The sequence below is a fragment of the Triturus cristatus genome, chromosome 1_2 (genome assembly GCF_964204655.1).
Source record: "Triturus cristatus chromosome 1_2, aTriCri1.1, whole genome shotgun sequence".
Classification (NCBI taxonomy): Eukaryota; Metazoa; Chordata; class Amphibia; order Caudata; family Salamandridae; genus Triturus; species Triturus cristatus.
Window position 1 is genome coordinate 169,855,839 of NC_140580.1, and position 19,141 is coordinate 169,874,979.

A 19,141-nucleotide genomic window follows, 5' to 3' on the forward strand; every position below is an offset into this window, starting at 1 on the left:
TGTAGCCACTTTGGAAATTGCCATAGAATTCAATGCCCAAGGGTCAGACTGGGTTGCATATGTGAAGGTTTGATTTACAGGGGGTGATGTCTGATAGAATACTGCTTTCAAGATGTGCTCCCTAGAGGAAGAATTATACTTGTGTTTTGTATAAAAAGTAAGGAGTAAAAATATGAATAACATTTTCTGAATGTGTTTTGCGGTTGGTGATTGCTGTATCAATATTTCTTTGCACTACAGAAAGAAAAATACTACAAAGTACTAGCTTTTATTGCATAGTTATTTACCAAATTAAGGACTGATAATGTAATCAACTCTATTTGATATTCTTTGAAAAAATAAACACCATATAACTTTGGTACCATGGGAAACTATTATTTACTGTCGTTTATCACGGTTTTCTAGAATACTCAACATGTATTTCTACACCTATTTTCAAAGCACTGTGTTATACATGTGGCTCCTACTTTTAGCGACTATGGCTAATAGGACCACATTCTGAATTGGACACATGGTGTCCTATGCAGGAAGAGTAGGCTCCAGGTTTGACGTTGAATCTAAAAAGGGAAGAGGTGGATTCTAGAATAAAGGGGTTATTGCAGATATAACTGAGTAGACGAGGGATGGAGATAGCACATGCAAAGCTTTAACTTATGTTATATTTAGATCACCTATTCTTTGTGTACACATTGTGACCTACATTTGGTATGACCATACTACATACATTTATTAATCCACTCCTGCCGAAAAAAGACACAAACAACTCCTTTTTTGCAAGTAAACTGTTTATTTTTGTACGCATTCTACCAGAACTTATTTCATTTTCCAGTTATTTTGTAGAAAAATAGATGTTCCAGCCACCATATAATCAACAATCAGATCTCTAAGATAAATCGATATGTTCTCTGGAAAGATCAATATATTTGATAAAGTCATCTTGTATTTTAAACAAATAAATGTAGTTACTCTCTAAGCACAGTATTGCAACAGCAGCAGTCAAAATGGGGTTATAGCAACTGAACTTCACCCCCTTGGTAAAGCTTTTTAATAACCAGTGATTTTACTACAAAACACTGTCCTTGAAAGGTTGGAGTGGCATTCAGACTTCAGTAAAGAACATGGAATTATTAGGTCAGAAACATATGGCACTTACAGAGGGGTAGCTTATTTAAATACACCACTGACACGTGGTTACTCTTTTCCTATTCACACACCAAATACTAACACATTTCCTTGTTAATTGCGAATTTATAAAACTCTTTTGGAAATTCTTTGTACCCAAAACCAAGTGCCTTCACAAACATGAACCGTGCCAAGTGACGCCTATAATTCAGATAGATAACATCGAAAGATGAAAGAGTATTTCTCGTTTTCAGTAGCTCTCTGGTTTGAGACGACCTCCATCTCCTTCGCTTACGAAGCGCTTGCGCCCTCTGTAATTAAAAGAAACATCATAAGAATGTTGCACAATATTTCTCTAATCTGAGATAAACAATACTAGATTCAATGTAAGCAATGTAATCATAGCAGAAACCATTTATTCTAAATTCTAAGGTGTTGGAAATGCCATGGCACTCTCACCACAAAGACTGGACAAAAGAAATGCCGTAACCCTCATTTGACATTGCCGTAATTTGCACATATTGGCTTATGTTATAATTATGTGATGACATTGTTTTACAGCACTTTCACCACATAAATGCACCTCAGAGTTTTTAAGTCAAATATTTAGAAACTGTGGTTAAGGCAATGGTGGGTTAATTGGTCAATGAATGGAACATAGCTTCAAAAATGATTCCATGTTTGTTGTGGTTCACAGGCTAAACACTAGCCCAAAAAAGATAACTGATAGGCCTTGGACAAATACATTTTTCCTATAAATTGATGCTTCTTCAAGGGTAGTAAGCGCTGGTTTCTTAACTGTAATGCTAGTTCTCTTTTAACGGAATCTTCATTGAAATCATAAGCACTGAATAGTCCCGCCCACTAGCAGGGATCTCGGAGCACTTTTCCATAGTATGTCTTCTTAAGTGTAGTTGCTCACCTTTCTTCAGGAAGGCCAATAGAAATACTTAAGAACATTATGCAACCAATAGGGAAGGCTACAATAGCCAAATTCTTCAGATTGTACATAAAAAGGTTAAAGAAACCCATATATATGTATATTTAAGGCCATATACTTTCATAGAAAGCTTAAATCTCTTTCACAAACCTTTTTTGTAAAAGTAGAGCGATGAAGGGTAGGTGGACAGTGTAGCCATATAGGCTGCGATTATATAAGTATAAAAACAGCACCTGCGCCTTTAATGGCCCAGAACCCACCATCATACCCAGCAGGTGGCAGTTGCTTCAGTTCTTTTTAATGAGATATAGCAGCGATAGATCGGTCCAATAATCACCTATGACATCTCCACGGGGAGGCGGGAGGGACGCTTATGACTTCAATGGAGATTCCCCTGAAAGAGAACTGGGATTACAGGTATGAAACCATGCCTTCACTCTCAGGGGTACTCCATCGATGGTCATAAGAATTGAAAAGAGTAGCAAGCCCATCCCAAGCAACAGAGGTGGAAAAGACAGAGGAATGACAACAACCAGATGAAGCACATATATTTCTCAGGGAGGCCTGTCCTACTTGAGCATCTGTTCTAGTGTCCGATTCTAAACAATAATGTTTGGCAAACATGCAAATAGATCTCCAAGTAGTGGCTTTGCAAATTTTAGCTATAGAGACATTTGTAATCAAAGCAGCAGAACTGCTTTCTACCTAGTAGAGTGAGCTGTAGGTCTAGCGGACAAACTCTTATTAGCTTTTTCATAGCATAATAGGATGCTAGATACTATCCACTGGGAGATGGACTGTTTGGATGTGGCTAGACCTGTATGGACTGGGCCATAGTTTACAAACAATTAGTCCAATTCTGCATTTTGTCCAGATAAAACTTTAAGACTCACCTAATGTCTAGGGAATTTTGAGTTCTTTCAGCAGGTGTGGCAGGATGCTGAAAGAAAGTTGGTAAGGAAATAGTCTGATTGACGTAAACCTCCAAAATGACTTTAGTAAGGAATCTTGGATGAGTCCTCATCACTACCTTGTTAGAGTGAAAAACAGTGTATGGTCTGTGAAAACATATAGAAAACACAAGGAGATGATGGACGGAGCGCTGACACCCCTCATCAGCCAGGCTACCTTACCTTGAACCCAGAGGCAAAGTGAGCAAGGGACCCACGTCCGGGCATACCCTGGCAACTTAGGGCGAACAAGGAAAACACAAGGAGATGATGGACGGAGCGCTGATACTTTTCAGACACTCACCCTAAGTCGCAGATCTGGGTTGAATCCATCATCGTTCTTTAGCTAACTTCGCCACCTCAGTTTAGACCCAGCTATATGTAAATCAGTATTGACCCTGTGCCTCATGGTAACAGTGCAGCCCGAACTGCCAAGCCAGGTCTTCCCTGAATCGGAAACAAACATCCTGGGACTGGTTTCGGGGTTTGCTTCCGGTCCAGTGAAGACATGACTTGGTAGTTCGGGCTGGACTGTTCCCAAGAGGCACAGGGTCAAGACTGGTTTGCATATAGCTATGTCTTAATTGGGGTGGTGAAGTGAGCTAAAGAATGATGATGGATTCAACCCAGATCTGTGAGTAGGGGTGAGTGTCCGAAAAGTTTCAGCACTCCGTCCATCATCTCCTTGTGTTTGCTTTGTTCAACCTAAGTTGGCAGGGTATGCCCAGACGTGGGTCCCTTGCTCACTTTGCCTCTGGGTTCAAGGTAAGGTAGCCTGGCTGATGAGGGGTGTCACCCCGAAACCGGTCCCAGGATGCTGGTTTCTGGTCCAGGGGAGACATGGCTTGGCAGTTCGGGCTGGACTGTTTCCATGAGGCACAGGGTCAAGACTGATTTGCATATAGCTATGTCTTTAACTAGGGTGGCGAAGTGAGCTAAAGAATGATGATGGATTCAACCCAGATCTGTGACTGGAGGCGAGTGTACAAAAAGTTTAAGCACTCCGTCCATCATCTCCTTGTGTTTGCTGTGAAAACACAACGCCTGGATTTTTCTAACCCTATGTGTTGATGTGATAGCTATGAGGAAATCAGTTTTTCATGAGAGAGGTTGCAAGAACGATTTGTGAATGGGTTCAAAAGGGTCCTGCATGAGGTGTGAGAGAACTATATTGAGCTCCCAGGAAGGAAAAGTACGCCTAATGGGAGGGAAAACCCATTTTCAACCCTTCAAAACAAATCCTTGATAAAGGGAGTTTTGGAAAAAAGAGGTTTGTGAAGGACATTTTCTGCAGGCTGTAAGAGCTGCCAGATGAACTTTTGTGGAAGAGAATTGTAATCCAGATTTTGCCAAATGAAGTAAGTATGAGTGAATGATCTCTTTTTGACACTTTGTTGGGTCAACAATCTTTTTAGAACACCAAATACAACACCTCTTCTAATCAAATGAATAGGCTGAATGAGTTGACAGTCCTTTAGCCTCCTCAAGAATGTTCATGCATTCTTACTGATGGTTCATTGTCCATACTTAACTAGCTCAAGAGTCATGTTGCCAAATTCAAGAAGGAGAGATTGGGCGGAACCATCTGGCCTCCGCATTTTTTTAGAAGATCTGGTCTGCTCAGCAGCTTGAGATGTTGATGCTCTGACCTGTGAAGAAGGTCCGTGAACCGCCACTGATGTGACCACTCCGGAGCAATCAAGATCATTCTGACTCTCGAGTAAGACAGCTTGATGAGGACTGATGGGATCAGGTGGATCTGAGGAAAGGCACAGAGAAATTTGCCAGACCAGTCGATCCGCAGGGCATTCCCCAGTGTCCCTCGTTGGAGGAACCTCGAGGCTAAGCCTGGGCATTTTTGTTTTTTGCAGTGGTGAATGAGTTAATGTGCGGATCGCCCCACAGCCTGAAGGACCCTTTCGTGTTTTTTCTGCAGGACTCTGCTTAGGGCATCTGCTTGAACATTTTGAACACCTTGGGAGAAGAGTTGGCATGATCTACAGGTTTCTGGCTATCAGCCACTTCCAAATTATCTGGCCTCATGGGATAAATGTCTGGACCTTCGTTTCCTCCTGCTTGTTGAGGCAGTACATGGCTGTTGTGTTGTCAGACTGAGCAAGCAGGCATTAATCTTGAATGACGAGAGAAAAGCTTTCAATACCAGGTGAACAGTGGGGCGCTCGAGAAGACTGATGTAGTAGGTCATCTCTCTAGGAGATGACCTACCACATCAGGAGCACACATGGATCTGGAGGGGTTTCTCATCCTAGTATTGAGGCATCTGTTACTATGGTCTGGAAAGGAACGCTCTGATGAAATGGCATCCCTTGAAGCAGATTTGTAAGTGCGCACCACAATTTCAGAGACTATGTTGCATGGGGGGAGGGAGGGATGAGTGTGATCCTGTCTTCACAACTGCCCATGAATTTGTCCCACTGATCCTCGAGACATTCCTGAAGAGGACGCTTGTGGAGACTGGTATTCGGAGTTAGAAAGATATATGAAGCCACTGAACCAAGAAGTGATGACACTGTCCTCACTGTGGGGTGAGAGGTTTTCATGAGTGAGTGACACACTCTTGCTTGACTGATGTCGATACAGAACGCAAATAATGCATAATGCAGTGTCTGAACAGTTGAAGACATGGACTTCTTGCGATTGGTAGGAAGCCCTGATTTTTGGAAGACTGCTTGCCCACTGCTAATGCAGATGGGCTTCCTGAGGAGTCGACACCTTGATCAGCCAATCGTCTAGGTAGGTGCAGACGAAAACTCTATGCTTTCTGGGCAGCTACCACTGCCATAGTTTGAAAAGTTCTGGGGGCTGATTTGAGGCCAAACAGAAGCACTTCGTACTGGTAATGGTCACGACCCGAGGCGGATCTCAAGAATCTGTGATGCTTCTTGGCTATTAGTATATGAAAGTACGCATCTTGGAGGTCTATCAAGCAGAGCCAGTCGTCCTGGTGTAACCGTGAATAGATCTGATGCAGTGCCAGCATTCAAAACTTTTGTCATCTAATCCACTTGTTGGTCAGTTTCAAATCAAGAATGGGTCTGAACTAGTTTGTGCGATTTTTCTTTTTCACCAGAAAATATTGGAAATAAATGTCTGTTTCCCGTTATTTGGGAGGAACCGTCTCCATCGCATGCTTCTGCAGAAGAATGCTGACTTCCGAACGCAGCATCTGTAGATGGTGAGTAGATGGCTTTGGTGGAATATTCGGTGCAGGATTGGTAAACCTGAGAAAATACCCACTCTGAACAATATTTATTATCACGCGTCTTTTGTGATGGATTGTCGGAAAATGGGAAATACTTCCAACGCTCGTAGTGGGTAATGGAAGGGAGGTCGAGCGGGGTGGGGGGGTTAAAGATTCATGGCCTGGAGCCTGCTGTCGGCTTTCCTCCCTGAGCAGGCTGATGAGTGGCTCTCCCTCTAAGCTGCTACAGCTGTTGTTGCTGGTAAGGCCTCTACTGTTGGGTTTGTTGGCGACCTTGGTACCAGTGGGAGTTTGAACCCTCCGAGGGGAAAACGCTGCTGGTAGGGCTTGTAGGGACTTCGTTGTTCCTTTTGTTTTTCGAGGCCTACTGCCTTGAGTGTCTCCACTTTGGACTTCATCCGTGCCATCTCCTCCGTGTGACTGCCGAAGAGTGTGGATCCCGAGAATGGTAAATTAAGGATCGGTTGTTGGGATTCTTGCTTGAGGGCAGTGAGACGGAGCCATGAATGTCTTCGAAATGCCACTCCTTGACAGTACTCATGGGCTGCTAGCAAGGATGAATCCACTGCAGCACTGATGATCTGGTAGGAGACCATCATACCCTCTGACAACCTCAAGGAAATCCTTTCTTTTGTCTCTGGGGAGGTCATCAGCAAATTTCTGTAAAGACTCCAATAGGGCCCTGTCATACCTGCCCAGAAGAGCAGATGCACTTGCTGCCTTCATGGTAGCATGTAGACCACATACTTTGCGGCCCACTGATTCCAGCTTCTTACTTTCCTTTTCTGGTATTACAGTAGACGGAGATGTAGAATTAGGTTTTTCATCCGCCAAGGTGACCACAGAATCCAGAGGTGAGTCAGGTTGGAGAAAAAATGGGGCCTGCTCTGGAGGTCTGTATTTAGTTTGTTGCCTCGATAGAGCAGATTTAGCTGGAGTAAGGAACGAGTCCATTGCTGGTTCCAGCGTGCCCAAAACCAAAGGAAGGAGAGGCCTGGACACTAATCTGTGTTGAACGTATCTAATATGACCGATGTGGATGGCATTGGAACTGGCATTGGGATGTTTACCTTTGCAGTTGCTCTCACTAGGACCCCCTGGAAGATAGTGCCTGGAAGGTAGTGACATCATCCACTGGAGAAACCTGTGGTTCTGGAGAGTCAAACAGCATATTCCTGCTCTGGAAGAGGAGGTGGAATGGGGTCTTGATCTTGTACCTGACCTAGACGTACAATGGTGAAAGCATATGGAGGATGGTCAAGAAGAAGATTGCGAGGACCTGTGGTGATGTCTGGAGTTGCGTGTACAATGGAGAGTTCTCGAACGGGATAGTCACCTAAAAACTCTATGCCTCGGAAGAGGGGCTTCCACAGGTTAAGGAGGAGGAATTGGCGTCGGTGGAGTAGGCAGAGAATATGCAGGGGGAGGAGTGATTTACTTGATTTTTCTGCATGTCTAGATGAACTCGACAAAGACATTCCACGTCGACACACACATCGACTTTCCTCTGTCTTGACGCCGACACTCCTCAACGTTGAACTACTTGGGTGCCTGACAGTGTACTCACTTTTGACGTTGACCTATGCAGCCTCTACGTCGATCTTTGTTTCCTCTTTGATTTCGAACCGACCCTCAATGGAGAACAAGTTGGAACTCTACCTTGTCTTTTTATGTCAACATGGAACAACATAGTTTTTGGGCTGTACTTCTCTTTTTGGATCTCCGGCGCCTGGAGTCCTCAGAGGAAGATGGAAGAGCCCTGGCCCTCTCCTCGCTCACCTGATGTCCCACCTTCAGACAGCGACTGCTACCTGCATCGCTCTTCTGTGCTATGGAGGCAAATTTTCTCCCTTTTCCTCAGCTTACGCCTAGAAAACTTCCTGCAATACTGGCAGTTGTCATGAACATGGCTCTCAGGGTCTGACTTGGCCTTCTTTCCCCAGCAGGCCGGACACTTTTCAAATATAGAGTGCATTTTATTTGACTAAAAAACACAAATTCCTGTCAGAGCAAGACAGAAAATGAAGGGACAGTTGAAAACCGTGAAGTGAAACAGTGGTCACAAAAATCTATGTGAGATTTCTGAAGAGAAAAAAGCCAAAAAAAGCCGAGCTCAGTGCCCCAAAATCCTGTCACCAGGAGCCGGAAAAAAGAGAACTGAAGCAACTGGCACCTGCTGGCATAATGTGATACTGGTGGACTGTGGACCCTTAAAGACATACTCTGTTTTTATACTACCATAATGACAGCCTGTAGGACTACGCTGTCTTTCTAGTCTTCATCTCTCTACTTTTACAAAAAATGGTTTGTGAAAGAGATTTAAGCTTTCTAAGGAAGTATTTGGCTTTAAATATACATATATATGGGTTTCTTTACCCTTTCTTTTAAGTACAATCTGAAGAATGTGGCCATTGTAGGCTTCCTTATAAGCTACAAAATGTTCTCATCTAAAAGTATTTCTACAGGCCTTCCTGAAGAAAGACGAACATCTACAGTTAAAAACATTCTATGAAAAAGTGCTCCGGGATCCCTGCAAGTGGGTGGGACTATTCAGTGCTAATGACTATAAATTGAGATCCCCGAGAGAGAAATACAATTACAATAAACATTAACAGTTCACACATTTAGAAAGGCGAGCCAATAATCAGCTGTCACTTGAACGAAATACATACAACATTTTTAAAATTTACCAGTTTCTGAACAAAACACAATAATTTAAGGTCAGTGCAGTCTGTGATTGAATCGCAGAAAATTCTGCGTTTATTTCAAGCGCAAGAACCTTCAACCCCCGTCTTGCCTCAACAACTGCACACCACAAAACATTGAAAGGTATACTTCAAGTTCAGCCAACACAGCTCAGATATGCCATAAAGATAGGTATCAACAAGCTCATAATACTGCACACGAAAATGAACAAAATACAAAATAATGCACACTTCCCAGAGATGCACCCGGATGTGAAGAGCCGCGTCTTATTACACATCACAGCGCACACAAGTTTCAGTAGATTACATGAGAAACACACTGGACAAAACACTGCTCACACATGCAACACAGCTCAGATATTTCCTATGATTGGTTATCACTGAACGTACATCAGACCCAATCATAACAGCAATCAAAACCATTGTCAGTTTTCTTCTACACATACTGTGAGCCTGGAAATGCTCATATCAATCGTCTATGTAAAATTGGTAAAGACCTCCGGCACAACACACCAAACCACACTACGCCAAACATACTCTCTGAATACTACCTGCACCTGCGCTGCTTACAAAACGAATAAAACCAAAAATGTATTCCGGTCTGAAACGAAATCCTTGAGAATTGTGTGTCAAGTTATCCAAAGGCAGTAGCATGCGAGACCATACTAATGGCACTACACGCATGTCTGCTAACATAACATCCAAGGTTTTAATAGGACATCATCATGAGGGAAGGTGACAAATCGGTTAACATCAAGTTGTCACAGATGCAAACAGACAATTTCCTAAGGCGCTTAGCCATTGGCAAAAGTGCAAACTTCTTTACTGCTGCTTGTCCAAATATTTTTTTTAAATTATTTTTTAATAAACTTTCGTCAACTGCAGTATACACTGTCACATGTACATGAGTGTTATCGATACATAAAGATCTTATATTTTTGTATGTAGCTGGTAATACAACATTTACTCTGGACCATGTCCCTTTTGAACATCCATCTGGTTTACACTGGCATTAGTTCACCCGATAGTTCCTTTTATGTCCTTTTCCTCCCTTCCCACCCCTTACTCTTCAGATTCCCCTATATTCCACTCATCTGTTCCATATTTTCCCCCATTTCTATGGGCATCCTCTACTTTCATAGACCACCTTTTCTGTTGTGCTGCACTAATCCAGGTTTGTGTTCCAAGACTCTACCCTCGGGGATACCCGCCCCCACCCCCAGGTCCTTGCAATGTTTCTCTTTGCCGCCATTGCTTCCACCATCAGCCACAGCTTCTGATACTTTTGCCATGTCTGCTCTCCTGTCACACACAAAATATGCCATCTAGGTTCCAGGGAGATTTCCTGTCCCAACACCTCTGACATAATTCAAACCACCCTTTCCCAGTATTTCTGTATAGCTGGGCATCCCCAAATGATATGAAAAAATGTACCCTTTTCTCCACAACACCTTGCAAACAGGTCCGAGGAGCTACCCCCTAACTTGTACATCAGTGTCCCTGTACCGTAGGACCTGTGCAGGACCCTTAATTGGACCAGCCAAAACCTTGCCCTTACCGCTACCTCCCTTGGGCTCTATATTGCTTTCGTCGAATTGTCATCCTCCAACAGTCCTACATTTGTTTCCCAGGCTTACCTGAGGACCCTCAGTGGGTCGTGTAAATTGTTGATTATTTTCTTGTAAATTAAGGATATAGCCTTGTCGCAGATCGGCGCCATTAGTAACCGGTCCTCTAAGGGATTGTATTCTGGCAGCTGCTCCCCTTCTCTAATATGTTTCCGGAGGGCGTGCCCTAGTTGCATATATCTATAGTCTGCTAGCTGGTATTCCTCCGGCAGGTCTTCAAATGAAATTATGGCCAATCCCCTCCACACATCTCCCAAGTGTGCTATATCTAATAGTTTCCATTTACTAAATTCCTGTAGATTATCCACTTCTTTTAACATGTCACTTTCCTAGAGTGGGGTTCGCTCCATCAGTCTGTTTGCTCAGCCTGGGGATTTGATGGCTCTGTCCCATGAGTCTATTACTGCCCGTGTGTGTGGTGGCATGTGTTTTCCAGTATAATACACCTGGATAACCCCTTGGCCCCATCGCCAGATTGTCCACCCTATACGCCAGTTCATCTCTGCCAGCGAAGAGCCAGTCGTTGATTGTTACCATCTGTGATGCCCAGTAGTATTTTTTAAAGTCAGGGATTGCAAGGCCTCCTTCGTATACACCTCTTTGGAGCTTGGCCAACGCTATCCTTGAGCCACCCCCATCCAAAAGGAGTTTCCTCAATTTGCGGTCTACTTTCCTGAAAAACCTTCTGGTATCTTGCATGGAGCGTTTTGAAAGACATATCGAATGCGTGGTAGTGTTATCATTTTAAGGAGCATTGTTATTCCCATCAATGAGATCGGGAGGGTCCTCCAATGTGCCATATCTCTTTTCAGCCGTTTAAGTTGGGGCATCAAGTTTGCCTCCAGAAAATCAGTTTCTGACTTTGTGATGGTGATGCCTAAGTATTTGAATGTGTCTTTGTTTTTTTTTTTTTTTGTTTTTTTTTGAAACCGTTTATTACAAAGTTCAAAGAATATACAAAGATGGGCCTACAACCTTCAGGCCGGCCGCTAGCAAACAAGAGGAGCATATGATACACACAGTAGAACGCATGCTGCGGCAAAGGGAAACGTACAGGAGTTAGCAGCGTTGATGGCCACACCATCCGGACCCCACATAACGGTTTCTTTTTAACATAAATAACAACAAAAAATCAAACCACAAGGCAACCCACAATCGAAAACAGCAGCATGTGCTCCCCTAGAAGGGGGACCCTACCGATCCATAGGAGTATCAAGGGGGGGAGAAGGTCAGGACAGGGACTGGGTGGACTCCGTGCCCGGTACCGGAGAGCTAAACCGGCTAAGGGGACGGGGCAGGCGATGGATCAGGCAATAACGGCGGGGCACAGATTCCCCCGTGGTAGGCGTTCCAGGGGCAAATGTGTCTTTGTTTTGGAGTTTGATCTCCCTATAGCTCCGTGCGCAAGTCTGAAGAGAAGAGACTTATCCCAGTTAATTTGGAAGCCTGAGTAACTGCTGAATAGTTGAAATATCTGCAGCAATCTATCCGTTTTAAAAAGGGGCCTAGTGGCGTAGAGTAGGACATCATCTGCATATAGGGAGATGCGTTCCTCTCAAATCCCACCTCCCATTTTTCCTGACACTATGGGATCAGCTTGTACCCATGCCACTAGCGGCTCCAGTGTTAACGCGAATAGCATGGGGGACAGATGGCACCTCTGCCTCGTCCCCCTATGCAAGGCAAAGGATAGGGAGACCGAGACATTCACTCGCACCCTGGCCATAGGGGGCAGTGTAGAGCAGCTTGACCCTTGTCAAGTATCAGGGACCAAATATGAGCCTCTCTACGACAAGTAATGCCATTCGATGCTATTGAATGCCATACTTGCGTCTAAGGAGAGCAACACCGCTTCTACGTCTGGGTAGGATGCAGTCAAATGTAATACCCCATATAAACGCCGAAGGTTTAGTCTAGTACTCCGGTGCGGCATGAACCCGGATTTGTCTGGGTGCACCAGAGACGTGATCACTCCCCTGAGACGATTTGCCAGGGCTTTAGACAGAATTTTAACCTCTGTGTTTAACAAAGAGATAGGTCTGTATGAGCTGCATTCTTCCGGAGGTTTGCCTGCCTTGGGGATCACCACTATAGAAGCCGTTCATTGATCTATCGGTAGTTGACCTCTTTCTCTTGCTTCTTCAAACATTTTCACCAGGTATGGCGCCACTACACTCACTGTGCCTTTATACAGCTCTGCCGGCAGACCATTAGGGCCAGGTGTTTTCCCCGCCTGTAGATCCCTTAGTGCCTGTTATCTCTTCCACTGTGATGTCCTTATCCAAGTCGTCTCTGTCCTTGTCAGTCAACGTTGGAAGTCTCACATCTCTAAGTAGCTCTTGACAGTCCCTTTCTGTCCTGGCGGGGTGGGAAGTACATGTTCCCTGATAGTAGTCTGCAAATACAGTCGCTATCTCTTTTCTGGTTACCTGCGTATTTCCCCTGGAATCTCTGACTGCAACCACACAGCTCCTCTCTCTGTCCCTCTTCTCCAGCCATGCTATCATTTTATTGGCCCTATCACCCAGATCATATAGCTTCCTTTGTGTTGCTAATGCCAAGTATCTTGCCGCATTATCAGATTGGTGTCTCATTTCCTGCTGCTTGAGACTAATGCAATGTCTGATAGGTGGGTCCGTGTCCTACCCTGCTAGTCCTTGTGTTTACGGACTAAGTATGTCACTCCCTAGGGATTTCCTTTTCTTTCCTATGGACCCCAATCAATGCTTGTACATAGCCTCATATCACAGTTTTAAATGCTTCTCATAGGGTACATGCTGAGTCCCCCGACCCGTCATTATCTAGGAAGTACTGTTTCACCCTTTCTTTAATTTGTTCTACCAAGTCTTTGTTTTTAAGACCCAGGGGTCTAGTCTAGGTGTCAGTATTGCACTTCTCAATGAGCCCTGAAAGACCACTGGTGAGTGGTCTGATATGCCTCGTGGTTTAAGTGTCGCCTCTCAGAACTCCCCGGCGCTTCCCGTGTGTGTCGGAATGTGATCCAGTCGGGAGTGACTGCTGTGCACAGGGGAGTAATATGTGTATTGGATCTCCCCAGGGTGATGTAGACGCCAAAGGTCTGTCAGCCCCGTGGCCTCTGCAAATGCCTTCAGTGGTTCCATCCTTTTCCCTCTATTGGCTTTAGTTTCACTTTCCCTCTCTGGTTCCATGGTTGAGTTCATATCCCCTCCTAATATTAGGGTCACCGATGGGAATTAGAGCAGCAGTGCGCCCAGTGCCGAAAATGTGGCTGCGTGTAGATTTGGTGGTATGTATATCGAGATTATATTCAGTGCCCACCCCTCCCAGAACCCGGATAGTGCCACGTCCCTTCCGAGTGGGTCATGCCAAATTTTCCCCGTTTTCAACAGAAGTGCGGTCTTCACTAATATCCACACCCCTCTCGACCCTGTTGTGTATCCTGCGTGGGCTATAAGCTTGTATCCATATCTATCCAGGGCCTTGTATCTATTGCCCTTCAGGTATGTTTCTTGAAGTAACACTACGTGTGTCTGTGTAGGTATTGCAGCACAATTGTGTGCTTCATTCTGTTACTAAGACCATTCACGTTCCAGGACATGATTTTCAGACAATTAACTATTTTGTTCCCCCCTTGGCCCGGAGTGCTCTGGGTGGAACATCTGTTGGAATGTCGAAGTTTCTCTCTAGCCAGTTGGCTGTTGTCGCTAACGCCCCATATACTGGAGTCATCAGTAATTCTTCAGTTTGACACTTCTGACACAAACTATAAACAGTCCCCGTATAGCTGGAACAACGATGCTTTCACCAACTATGTAACATCCACCTCCCTGCTACCCTGCTAGGTGGGTTAACAAACCTCCCACCTCCCCAACTTGCAGAGCGCCTGTCGCCCCCTTAACCTTAGTGACTAAAACGGGGTGGGCAGGTGCCTTGTGGTGTACAAAACTATCCTCGCTTACCAGAGCATCCTATGTGTATATCCTGCGGACAGTATTCAATTTTGCTGCGTGGGTATTCCCCCCTGGATTCATTTTTACCCTCAATCGCCTCTCCCTGCTCCCCCAGTAATATTCATAAAAGGATATGGACTTGGTTTCAGTGGCTTAGCCCAGCAACTCCAACAGTTGCATTGCTTGTTAGTAGCAGTCACGTTCATATATAGTTCCTTGGTATCTGTGTCTCCTCATTCAGTTGTGACCTATTCTGCATTGTGTCCTGTTCATTCCAAGTGTTCTTCTTGTTGGCCCTTCTGCTTACCCAGTATTCTTTCTTGGTGGAGGTTTCGTCCCACTGTGCGCCACCCCTCCAGACACTCCTAAGCCTCCTCCGCTGTATTAAAGGGCCAGGTTTTCCCTCTGCCACGACTCTCAATTTGGCTGGGAATATCATCATGTACTTGATACCTTTGCTGCGCATGTCCCGTTTGACTGCCTCGAAGGTTCTTCTCTGCCTTTGGACCTGTAACGTGAAGTCTGGAAATAAAACGAATAACTGTGTTCTCTTATTCAAGATCCCCTTTAGAGCGTGCTGCCTGCAGTATAGCATCCCTATCCCGGTATTTCAGGATCTGTGCTGTGATCGTTCTGGGTGGGGCCCACGGTTTTGGCTTGGGGAGTGGAGTCATGAGCGCACATTCAATTGTGAAATAATTGGAGTGTCGCTTCGGTTTAAGGTGTTTAAGTATCAAGTTCTCTAGGAATAGGCGACACTCAGCCCTTCCACCCCTTCCGGAACCCCTACCACTCCAATATTGTTTCGGCATGCTCTCCCTTCTTGGTCTGCCAGCCTGGCCGCCATGGCTTCCTGTTGCTTGGTGTGGTTCTGTACTTGTTCCTCTAGACGTTTCGTGGCAGTTTTCATTTGGTCCACCTCAGTTTCTGCCACGGCGACTTTGTCGGAGTCTGCCCATAAAAGATTCCTCTGGCTGTTGTTCCGGGGTTCCCAGCGCCTGATGAGGGACCACATACTTGTTCATTTTATTAGTCTGTACCCGCTTGCCCCATGGAGCTCATCTGGGAGTGATGTATTGCGGTGTTCCCCTAGGGCCCCACGTATCCCAATCTCTGGGTCGAATGGTGCCCCGGCTGTCCCTGTGTTGGCTGAGCCAGCATGGTAGATCCCAAGTGGTTGTGCACTGTATCTCCCTCTGTGTCCTCACAGGTTGCCCAGTCGGTGTTGCACCCTGCCCGCGACTGAGGTAGTCCTCTGTTAATACTGCTGGTATGTGTAGGAGCAGTCTAACCCCTCTTCGTAATCCGTTAGCCGTCTCTCTGAGGTGGGGGGTGTAGGCCTACCGCCCGTATCAATGCCAGGACCCTCCCTCCTCGCTCTCTCTGGGCCAAGTTACCCTGGCTTGCGTATCTGGGTTGCGGTCTAACATACGAGCCCTAGGTTAATAGGCCCCCCTTCCTTTCTTTGCTGCTTTCGAGATTTCGAGTTGTCTTACTGGGGCCCCTATGTTGGCGCATCAAGGTGGGGTCTTCTTGTTACTATCGAGATCGGGGGTCCGTTACTTGTTGTTTCGCAGCATCTAGGCCTGCTCGCTGCGCCTTCTCCCTCCACCCGGCCTCTCACTTTCCGGGCTTCGGCTAGGCCCTCGTGCACTCTGGGGAGGATCTTTTGCCAGGAGTGCCCGTCACGCCACCAACCACCATCGGCTTCTTCTCAGCCTCCCGACGGATGCACTCACTCCCATCAAATTATTATAGAGGGGAGGGGTGCACCGCCGTCGTCCCTTTGCAGCCCACTCACCCCTCTCTTTGATGTCAGGTGACGGCCTGTTCTACTCTGGGCTGCCGGCGCTGGTCTCCGTCCACCTCTACACCCTCCCATGCTGGATGCCAGGAGGTGTCTGTGTGTGTGTGTGTGTGTGTGGGGTGGTCCTGCAGCCAGGGTGTCGCAGTACGCTTACCGGCACCAGATGCTTGCTTACTCCGGCTTTGGCTGTACTCACACTCACCAGAATCCCGTTGAGGGAAGGGGGGCCACCGCAGTCGTCACTGTGCGGCCTGCTCACCCCTCTCTTTCGATGTCAGGTGGCAGCCTGTTCCGCCCTGGGCTGCCAGCGCTGATCACAATCTGCTTCTATATCCGCCCCCGCTCGCTGTGAGTTCAGTCTCACTGATCAGCCCTTCACTCTCTGGGTGCTAGAAGGCGGTATTCCCTGCAACCCGAATGTAGCCGTCCACCTACCGGCAACAGATACTTGCTGGCTCTGTCTTCGGCTGCTACGATGCCCAGGCCTGCTGATGCGGCATGTCTTTCCTCTACGCCACTTCCTCGCTCCTTCCTCTTATCTTCATTGCGAGGGCAGGATGGTGTTCCTTGACTCCTCATCCTACATTTAGGTCTGTGTAAAGGTCAGCTAGAACGGATGTTCATGTGGATGGCAGAATATCTTGGCGAGCTAGGTGCGGAGCTCTGCTATTGAGCTGCCATCTTGGTCGGCTCCTAAGCCACGCTCCCCTGCTGTTCCAAATTTTATAGCCTTACGAAGAGGACCAAAGTGGAAACAAACATGACCAACTCAGACACCTCGTCTATCATGAAGGAAGGTGTGCGGTTTGTACCCCAGACTATTTAAAAAACATGTATACCCTTAACCAGCTGTTTAAGAGACATTTAATTATTAAGTGCCATCAGAATCAATTACTTTACTAATATTACTAATATTCATACAAATGTAGGCACAAACGACTTCAGAACAATCCACCATTAAAAACAAGCTAATTTTATTCAACACATGCACTGCTGCCACAATTTCCAGTAAGTGACAGTTTACTTTTTGCAGCATTGGTCTAACGGTTAGCCCTCAAAGCTGTAACATGAGCAATATTCTAAATCAAAACAAACTGTATAATAAAGGAGTTAAAAATCCTAGCTGCACATCACGCAGCAAAGATATTTGCTTTATTTTGACTGGTGAAAGGTTATCCTAGACTCCACGCAGGTCGTGGGTTAGAAAAAGCTTTACAAAGATGAGATTCCAGAGTACAAATTGAAAAAGTCTTCTTCCATGCAACACCATACTTATATATTTTTTTGTTTATCTAAAGCCTGAACCTCTACGTAGCATACTTTACATTATTTCCAGCGCCGAGTAATGCATAAGGGGCGTGTAAATCAAAGAACATTCCTGGGCGAGTCTGCGTCTGAGATATTTCCCACAACACAATCATAAATAAGATTTAATTTCAAGACCGGAGGCTATCATTATGCATTATATCCTTTTAATTACCACTCTGCAGCACATTTAAAGAAGTATAACAATCCAAAACACTAGAACTAGAACACCACAAGAAACTTTTGTTTAATTTAAAGAGCATCTTTGCCAAAGCACTTGACAGTTACCAGAAAACTGTTCAAAAGAATAACAGAAGATAAAACTAAAGAAGCCTATCAAGGAAAAGAAATGAGAGGGAAAAAAAAACAGTAGTTCACTATGTAAAGTGAGAATGAAAAGTGATTAGAGTTGAACAGAACTTTCAAGAGTTACAAAGTAAATGTGAACTTGGGCACAAATGGGGGCTGGCTGGGTTTTGGGGTCGGGGGCAGGAAGCGAGCTGTCTGAAGGTAGATTTCAATCAGTATTAGAATAGTCATACCCCCAAAAACACAAGAACAGAGTTATGCAAGATGACAGTCCCAAAGCTATCCATCAGTTGAAATGTTATATAGCGCTGTTCTCCTGAGTTTTTTTTCTCCAACTCCCAGTGCTTGGATTAGAAACTGTCCCACTGAGCATCTTAACTAGGGGTAGGAAGAGTAGTTATGTTTAAATACGTTAGCCTTCATCATATACCAGATTTGCTGAAAAGAAATAGGATAATAACAAAGGCAGCCGTCTGAATGAATGAATGAATGAATGAATGAATGCTGAATGTATAAAACACTTTCATATACTCTACAATGTTTTGGGACAAGGCTATACTGTTCACAGACCAAACTGTAGCAACAAAGCCTTATTTTAACTATTTGGGAAAAGCATAGAATCAATTATGGTACCAATGGCTGGAAGGAGGTTGTCCAAAGCTTAGTTGCCTAGTAAGAGAATTAACTGGGGGAAGCGGGAGGGGGCTTCCAGGGCCACTGGTGTGCACGAGGGGATGTGCCCTTGCTGGAAGAGGTATCTGGATGTTACCATTCAAAGTTTTAAGTGAAACATCACGTCAGGAAAGTACTTTAGAGAATAACTGTTTTAATGAAAGGAGATTACATCACTAAATATTGCTCAGTATTTTACTGTTAAAATAAGACTGAAATACTAAATGAAACATAAAAGGACTACTTCCACTGCAATGACCTGGGGGCCTCACCTGAGGCTTATTCTTGTGAAAGGTTCTGTGGTGCGTGGTTTGAGCGCTACTACAATGTGCATTTGAGCTTTTGTACTGCCTTGGGCAAACACTTCCGATCTAAGGTCACTATCAGAGATTTATGGTCACTTTTATATTACTGAGGCAACTGTCATTCTGAGCATGAACAAAACCTTCTCAACTAGATTACAAGGTCACCTATAGTACTAATTGAATTAATCACAATATAGGCCAGATGTGCAGACGTTCTAGAGCAGTGGAACTTAACCTTTTGAC

General features: G+C 45.1%; 1 protein-coding gene across 5 annotated transcripts in view; it reads right to left on the minus strand.

Moving 5' to 3' along the window:
• Positions 1-767: 767 nt before the first annotated feature.
• The window catches only part of PDCD4 (programmed cell death 4), a 468,841-nt gene continuing 450,467 nt past the window's right edge, over positions 768-19,141 (minus strand). For all 5 annotated transcript variants that reach the window (XM_085603425.1, XM_085603423.1, XM_085603426.1 and 2 more), the window contains one exon: positions 768-1,433. In XM_085603425.1, coding sequence (XP_085459551.1) covers positions 1,373-1,433 — 61 coding nt within the window. In that variant the 3' untranslated portion in view covers positions 768-1,372. The remainder of the gene's footprint in view (positions 1,434-19,141) is intronic.